General features: G+C 29.6%; 1 protein-coding gene across 1 annotated transcript; it reads left to right on the plus strand.

Annotated features, from left to right (window-relative positions):
• The first annotated feature begins 3,417 nt into the window (after nucleotides 1-3,417).
• LOC108466444 (F-box protein At1g10780-like) lies at nucleotides 3,418-5,692 on the plus strand. Its single transcript, XM_017766800.2, has 4 exons — nucleotides 3,418-3,595; nucleotides 4,045-4,789; nucleotides 4,893-5,173; nucleotides 5,278-5,692. Exons 2-4 carry the CDS (start codon nucleotides 4,048-4,050, stop codon nucleotides 5,512-5,514), a joined length of 1,260 nt encoding a protein of 419 aa, XP_017622289.1. The 5' UTR covers nucleotides 3,418-3,595; nucleotides 4,045-4,047; the 3' UTR covers nucleotides 5,515-5,692.
• The last annotated feature ends 2,312 nt before the right edge of the window (nucleotides 5,693-8,004 follow it).

Here is an 8,004-nt window from a genome sequence, read left to right on the forward strand (position 1 = left end):
GACCACATAGGTGTGTGGTACTATTTATTAAAGGAAATTTTAAGAATCGTACGAAAAAATTTTATAAGCTTCCAATTGAGTCCTGGTTTGGTTCTAACATGCATTTTAAGTCTCGAGGGCCTATTAAAGGGATAATGAGATATATTTTATGAACTGAATATTTTATGAACTGAATTATATTTCTTTCTCTATTAGTCGTAATCGAACTGTAGTGACCGGTAATACTCCGTAATCCTGTTCCAGCTACGGGATAGGGTTAGGGGGTGTTACAAAAACCGACTTAACCCACTCACAAATCGAAGGACCAACAAGCTCCCACTGACTCTGATAGAAAATAGCGTGTAATCCATCACTGCCTAGTGCTTTTAAAGGTGCCATATCAAAAAGGGCCTTCTTAATCTCCTCATTAGATAATGGCATACTAAGGAATTAGATTGCTTCCTACTCGAGAGATGGGAAAGCGGTACACTCAAGACTACCCGTTCTTCTTGATTGCTTGCTATAAAGATTCTTATAAAAATTAACCGCTTCCTGCTTCAAGTCATCCTCATCCATAACCCACTCCCCCACTTGATTTTTTAGGGCAACAATACGATTATGCTTCCTTCTCTGTAAAGGTCGCATATGGAAGAATCTTGTGTTACGATCCCCAAAAACTAACCAGTCACACCTGGCTTTCTGCCGCCATAAAAGCTCTTCATGATGTAACACTGACTCCAGCTATTCTCGAATTTCTAACTCAACTTGATTTAAAAAAGTCAAGCTTCTTCAATCAATCGTCTTTTGAACGTTATCCAGCTTTTTCTTCTAAAGATTCTTCCGCTGCGTAATGTGACCATATACCTCATTATTCCATAATTTCACTTAATCAGTGAAAGTAGCAAGTGTAGTTGACATATCCCCCAGAAACTCCCAATTCTTTTTATCATGGCATTGTCATCAATTGTGTGTTAGTATCAAATTGACTTGTAACACTAACTCAATTAACAATATTATTAATACATACAACAGATGGAGATAATAAACCGAGCATATTAAGATAAAAGCGTATAAAATACATCAAAATGAAGCTTTGGTTGAGTTGTTTGTAATAATTAATATTATATATAAACTTAATAATAAATAATGATTAACTAGAACTTAATTTAGATTACATATATTGCATATGTGAGAGTGTATATTAACATATTAGAGTTGGAAGGATACAGAAGTAAACATTATTTAAACAAATACTCACATTTGTATAATTAAAATATTTATATTTTATGTGTATAGAAATTATATTTTATACTAAGTTAAAATATGTCATATGTCATTGTACTATTCGAATTTTGGAATTTAGCCCCATATTTTTATTTTTGGGAATTTAATTATTCTATTTTTAGATTTTAAAATTCAGGTTTTACTTGTTAACACTTGTTAATTGCTTTGTTAAATTTTTGTTTATTATAATGCCATTTTTAGTTACATGACTATCAAGTGAGTAGTTTTATTTAAAAATGTTAAATCAATAAAATTAAAAAAAATGTTAACAATTAGATCTGAAATTTAAAATCTAAAAATAAATAGATTATATTTCGAAAATAAAAGTATAGGGACTAAATTCCAAGTTTGAGAATAGAACATGGAATCATGGCATATTTTAACATTTATACTAAAATATATTTATTATTAGTATATTTATAATTGTAATATATATTATTAAAATATTAATATAAATATTTTTCAAATATTATTTAAAATTATTACTTTTAAAATTAATTGTTAAAATGAAATTGTATTGTTCAATAATTTATTAAAACAATAAATTATCACATTATTAAATATAAAATAAATAAATATATATGTTTACTAATATTGAAAATTATAATATTTGGTATTAATGTTTTAGACATTTTAAAATTAAAATTATAAATGATTATTAATATAATAATGTGAGGCTTGATTCAAGTTATATTTTATATAAAAATAAAATTACTCATGAAAAAGTTCTTTTGGAAAATAATTTGTGCTCTTAAAAAGGTAAGTTATTTTATAGAAAAAGATTATTTTCCATTGATCAAGTTATTTTCCACAAAACAACACAAAAATGTAAATATTTTTATTAAACAAATGCAACATATATATAAGTTTTTTTAACACTACATCCATAACTATTGATGATTAAATTTAAATAAAATTTATATAAAAAATTCTTGTGACATTTTACCATAGATCAAAGTATTTTAATAAGTTTTGAGCAAAAAACATTTGGTTTAAATATGTAAGAGATCCTTATACTCTTTTAAAATTTAAATTTAGTCCATATACTTTAATTTTAGGATATTAAATTCTATACTATTTTATTTAAAAGACTTGCTTCCTCTATCTAATTTACACTTGAAGTTAATTTTGTAGTAGTTAAAAAAAGATAAAATAATTCTTTTAACCTTTAATGTTTAGTTTTTGCTAAGTGGATCTTTATTCTTTAAAACTATGTAAAATTTTTAAAAATCTTTACTTTTTTCACATTTTAAATTAAAGGTTATTATTTGGTATATTAATATTGTACTTTTTCATTTCACAAGTAATTTTAAAAAATTGTCATGTGTTTTTTAATACTTTATTAACCCTTACAAGACACTTTTCATCCTCTTAACTATTACTTGTGAAGTTTAAAAACTCTACTGACAATGTACCAAATAAATTTTCTTACATAAAAATATAAAAAATTAAAGGGCTAGTATTTGGTACACTAACTGTGTACTTTTTTATTCCATAAACAACTTCAAAAATTAACACATATATTTTTAATATTTTATGTCAAAAAAAGAAAATTCTTAAAGTTTTTAAAATAAACATCTTTTTAAAATATCATTTTAAAATTATTAAAATTTTAAACAAATATAAAATTACAAAAAATATTATTTACTCATTGAATAATAATAAGAGGCATTCAATAGCCGCTTAACTCAATCATATTGGCCTTTTACTTGTTTTATTTTTCACATTTTTATATTTTTATAACTTCATTGAAACTTAAAACTAAAAAATAATTTTAAAATAAATTTTGTAATATTTATATATTTTTAAAGAGTAATGATTAAAATGACAAAAAAAAAAGTAAATATTGAGAAAAGTTATTTCTATCTTTTTACAACTGCCATATCAACATTTCTAAAGGCAAATTTTGAAAGAGGATTAATATTTTAAAATCAATATATAAGGATTAAATTTTAAAATTTAAAAAAGTACAACTACCTTTAATAAATTTAAACCAAAACATTTTAATAAGTTGGCCGTTGTTGAACGGTCAAAAGAAATTCAAAAACTTGAAAACCCATGCAGAAGTATACTGACTAGCAATAAACTTTAAAAGAAAAAAAAAAAAAGCAAAACAAGAAAATCCCTCTCTCAAAGTTTTTTAAAAATTGAAAACACGCTTAAGCCTCCATTGAGGCGCGCCACTCTTTCTCTCTGCACTCTTTATTTATTTATTTATTTATTTTTATATATATATATATTCTTTCTCATTCACTTTTTCATCTCTCTTCAAATTTCAAAATAGATATTCTCTCAGATCTGTTTCTTCATCTTCCTCTTTCAAATTATATCTGTAAGTCTCCTTTTTCATCTCTTTATTCACTTCCCATCCCTGAAATGTTCATGAATGTGTCATCTCGTTTACTTGAATTTCATTTGGGCTTGTTTTGAAATGTTCGTATCTTATCAGGGTTCTTCGTAAATTACGCTTTTTAAGTATATTTGTGTGCAATGCTAATGTTTTGAGTATATTAGTTTTAAATGTTCGTAGCTTGATTAGCTGTTAATTTTAATTTATCGCAGTGGTTAATGTTCCATAACTTGTAAAATAGTTCTTTTTTTGAGCTGAATGTTTATGTTAGCAGCCAGCAAATAACTGTTTCAATTATGAATTATATAATGTTTGCGTATTCCTTTTAATTAGTATTTAGTTCATGGAGTATACTTGTATTGATCTATCGTGTTGGCTTCTCCGATAATTAATTAATTATTGACAGTTACGTGTTTGATGATATTTCTCAGTGAATGGAATCTCTTCCTGATGCCATAGTTCAGTACATTTTGTCACACTTGAACAATGCTAGGGATGTTGCAGTTTGTAGTTGTGTATCCAAGAGATGGAAGGAGTCATTGCCTTACCTTAAGAGTCTCTACTTTCCTCGTAACTCATTTGATGGTTACACCGGCAGTGATAGCCCGGACATTGTTATCTGGAAAATGCTTTCGTCAATCACATGTTTAGAGGAGCTTGTTGTTTACAGTCCATTCACCAGTTCAGGCCTTGCTTCATGGCTATTGCTGGTGCATTCATCGCTCAAGCATCTTGAGCTCAGAATGGATAATATTACTGATTATAAGGCTTGTGTTGATAGTCCATCCAAATTGGACTGCGTTAGTGCAGCTAAGAATTTGGAGTCTTTGAAGCTTTGGGGTGTGCTAATGGCTAATTCACCCAAGTGGGATGTGTTTAAAAACCTAAAAAGCCTTGAAATTGTCGGAGCAAGATTGGAGGATTCTGCATTATCTGCTGCACTAAGGGCATGCCCTAAGTTGACTAACTTAGTTCTGCTTGGTTGTGAAGGGGTTAGATCAGTTTCAGTTGAGTTGCCATATTTAGAGCAGTGTAAGCTGGACTTCTATGGCTTGGGCAACTGTTCCCTTTCTCTCACTTGTCCAAAAATCGAACTCCTTGAGGTTCAAGGTTGTAGTTGGCTTCGAGTTCGCGAGACTACATGCCTAAGGAAGCTTTTGATTGCAAACAATTCAGGTAACTATTCTACTTTATTGTATGCTTTTCCATTTCTGTGTAGGAACTAGGAAAAACTTGAATTGGAATTTTAATTACCATTTTGCTTTTGTGATGCATTTAGGTAGAGTATACATGGTAGACTTTGGGAAGCTTTCAGCCCTTGAATCCTTATCAATGAGGGGGGTCCAATGGTGTTGGGATGCAATAAGCAAAATGCTAGAGTGGTCTAGTGAGGTGAAGCATCTCTATATGAAGGTTGAATTCACTGGAGATTTGGAGTCCCTTTTACCCTTTCCAGAAGTTGATTTCGTTGAGTTTTTTAATAGCCATCCCAAGCTGCAAAAGTTTGATATTCATGGGGCCATGTTTGCTGCTCTTTGCCAGAAAAACAGCCTGAAAAATGTAAGCTATAAACATAGGCGCAGCAGTATTATTGTTGGCTCTTTGGCCTAATTTGACCTTCAAGATTGAATGTGTTAATCAAGAAAGAAAAATCGTGTTTACAGGTAGAACCAGGGTTTGTGATTCCATGCCTAGAGGAAGTTGTGGTTCAAGTAAGATCACCATTAAACGCTGAACAGAAAATGAGCACTTTGGAGTCCCTTTTGAAGTATGGGAAGAACTTGAAGACGATGGTAATAAGGATTCTTCAAATGAAGAGCAACCATAGTAGCTCAGACGATTTCTTTGATGAGATATGCAGGCTTAGGTTTATGAACCGCAAAATAGTTCGAATAGAATAAAGCTAACAAGGGGCACCACCTCTATGATTCCTTTTTTTTTTCTGCTTTGGAACTTAAAAGAGTTTTGACTGCTGATTGCTTCATGATGATTCTCATGAAGATACTTACCAAGTTTCTTATTTAATCTCGAATGTTATGCATTTTGACCTCTTTATCAATCAACTGAATTAACCTACAAGACCCTCTGAAAATAAGGGGAAGTTCCTAAAAACACCAATGCAACCTAACATGGTGATTTATATATATATATAATTTGTCGTTGGAATGCAAACAAATCAGATGAAACCAAGTCTAGAAAAACAAGGTAGCGTATGAATTAGTACTGTGCAAAAAGGAGGACAAGGAGAGTGATCCTCCTATCCTGCAATAGTATGCACGTGAGCCAGGGGGTTCGAGATTTGGTTCCGGGACTCTTTTGTCTTGTTTGTTCTGGTATAATTTGTTTTCTTTTTATGTCTTGATGCTGTGTTTGTTGGTATGAAGGGTTTCCTTGTGCAACATATATGAAAAGAAAACAGGTGTTTGAATTTCCTCATCTACTAATCAACATTTAGAGAAGCATGTTTTGGAAGAATTGCTTCAAGTAGCACTGTTGGAGACCTTATGGAGAGCTCCATCTTCGAACGATACCTAACAGAAATATTATCAATGGTTTGCACTGCTCCTTCAAGTGTCCTCCAGCTTAAACTCTACACCCTATATGTAACTTGTTTTGCTGAAAACAATTATTAGAAAATATTTAAAAATAGATTGATTTTTTTTTTAAAAAATTGAGCTCTTTTTTATGTTTGGATGATATTGCATAAAATAATTGTTGTCTGGCAAATTTTCTACATAAAATGTCAATTCTCATTTTTTTTGGAAATTGTTTTTATGGAATGAATATAACATAAATTATATTTGTTTCAAAATATTATCAAATGCATTGCCCTTTGGAAATAAAAATTATCTTATAATAACTATTATTCATATTTATAATAATAAAATATTTGCATTTATATTAAAAACATTTATTATTAAATATTTATAATTTATAATCTATATATTTATTATTAAAATGTTAAAATAAAATATATTTCAATAAAATATTAAGAACGGTTATAAAATAAAATAAATAGAGTTAAAGAACAAGAGAAATGGGAGGACAAAAATAAGACTAAAAAATGTGTTATAAGAGTAGCCAAAAACTTCTAAAAGTAACGACTTATTAAATAATGGAAAGCAAACAAAAAAACATATAAAGCCTAAGATAACACGGGTCCAAACCGGCTTGTGAAATCATTTATTATTATGAAATACTTTCAAAACAAAAATAGACTAAGAAACCAACAAAGAGTGACCCATTTTTCAAGAGAAACTGTTGGTGGCTAGTAGAATTTCAACTACAGAAGGCACCGTCATTTGTCCATCATCACTTATGAAGACAACAAATATACCCACAAAATGGATGTAACACCCCATACCTGACCTGGTCGCCGAGTCTGAGCTACAAGATGCCACATCCTTTGCCAGAGCAACTACGATAAATTATATACACAATGCAACCATTTATACATGTAGATAAGTATACTATGTAACAGCCCGATTTTGGGTTTAGTAGGAACAGTGGTTTCGAGACCACAAATCCGACGCAAAAAAACTTATTTTTATTATATTTTTATGATCTAAAATTTTATGGTATGATTTCTTGAAAATTTTGTTAAAAAATTTTGACGTTTGGGCACTCAATTTGGTCAAAAGGACTAAATTGCAAAAAAGTACAAAACTTGAGTTCTATATGCTAAAGATGTTTATTTGCTATGATATTTTAAATTAAAGGTCCTTAGATGGTAATTATACTATTAATTAAGTTGGTGGACAAAAATAGATATGGAGTAAGAGAAATTTTAGTGTTTTAAGAAAATGGCATTTTGGTTATTTGGTAATTAAATGAATTAAAAAGCAAAAATCAAGCAAAAATATTTGTCCATCTTCCTCACCATAGCTGAATTTTAGAAGGGGAAGCTATAGCTAGGGTTTGGCCACTTCCAAGCTTGATTATAAGTCCGTTCTTGTCCCGTTTTTAATGCTCTTTACATTTTGAAGTCGTTGTAACTCGATCTACCTATTTCTAGCACTAATTTGAGGAATGATTAAGGTCCAAGGTTTGACCCATGTTAGACATGTGTGTATTTTGATGGCTAATGGTAGAAAATGCATGTTTATTGTTAGAAAAATAACTTCTGTTCAGTGATTTTCGGTAAAAATGTAAAAAATGATCTATTTGTAAAAAGTTGTAAAATGGGTGTTAAAATGCAAATAAAAGAAAAATATGAGCTGCTATAAGGATGTATAAGGTGCGACTAGGCATGGGTATTGAAGAAATTGAGTACATTTCATTTTACGAGCCTAGGGACTAAAATGTAAAAACGTCAAACTTTAGGGGCAAAAATATAAATTTTGTCATAACATGATTTTGGGCTTTTGAATAGTATAAAGATTAAATAAGTT

The sequence above is a fragment of the Gossypium arboreum genome, chromosome 2, assembly GCF_025698485.1.
Source record: "Gossypium arboreum isolate Shixiya-1 chromosome 2, ASM2569848v2, whole genome shotgun sequence".
NCBI lineage: Eukaryota > Viridiplantae > Streptophyta > Magnoliopsida > Malvales > Malvaceae > Gossypium > Gossypium arboreum.

Coding starts and splice junctions, on each gene's coding strand:
- LOC108466444 (XM_017766800.2), top strand. CDS start 4,048: ATGGAATCTCTTCCTGATGCCATAGTTCAGTACATTTTGTCACACTTG. Junction 4,790..4,892: donor TTTGATTGCAAACAATTCAG/GTAACTATTCTA, acceptor TGATGCATTTAG/GTAGAGTATACATGGTAGAC. Junction 5,174..5,277: donor AGAAAAACAGCCTGAAAAAT/GTAAGCTATAAA, acceptor TCGTGTTTACAG/GTAGAACCAGGGTTTGTGAT.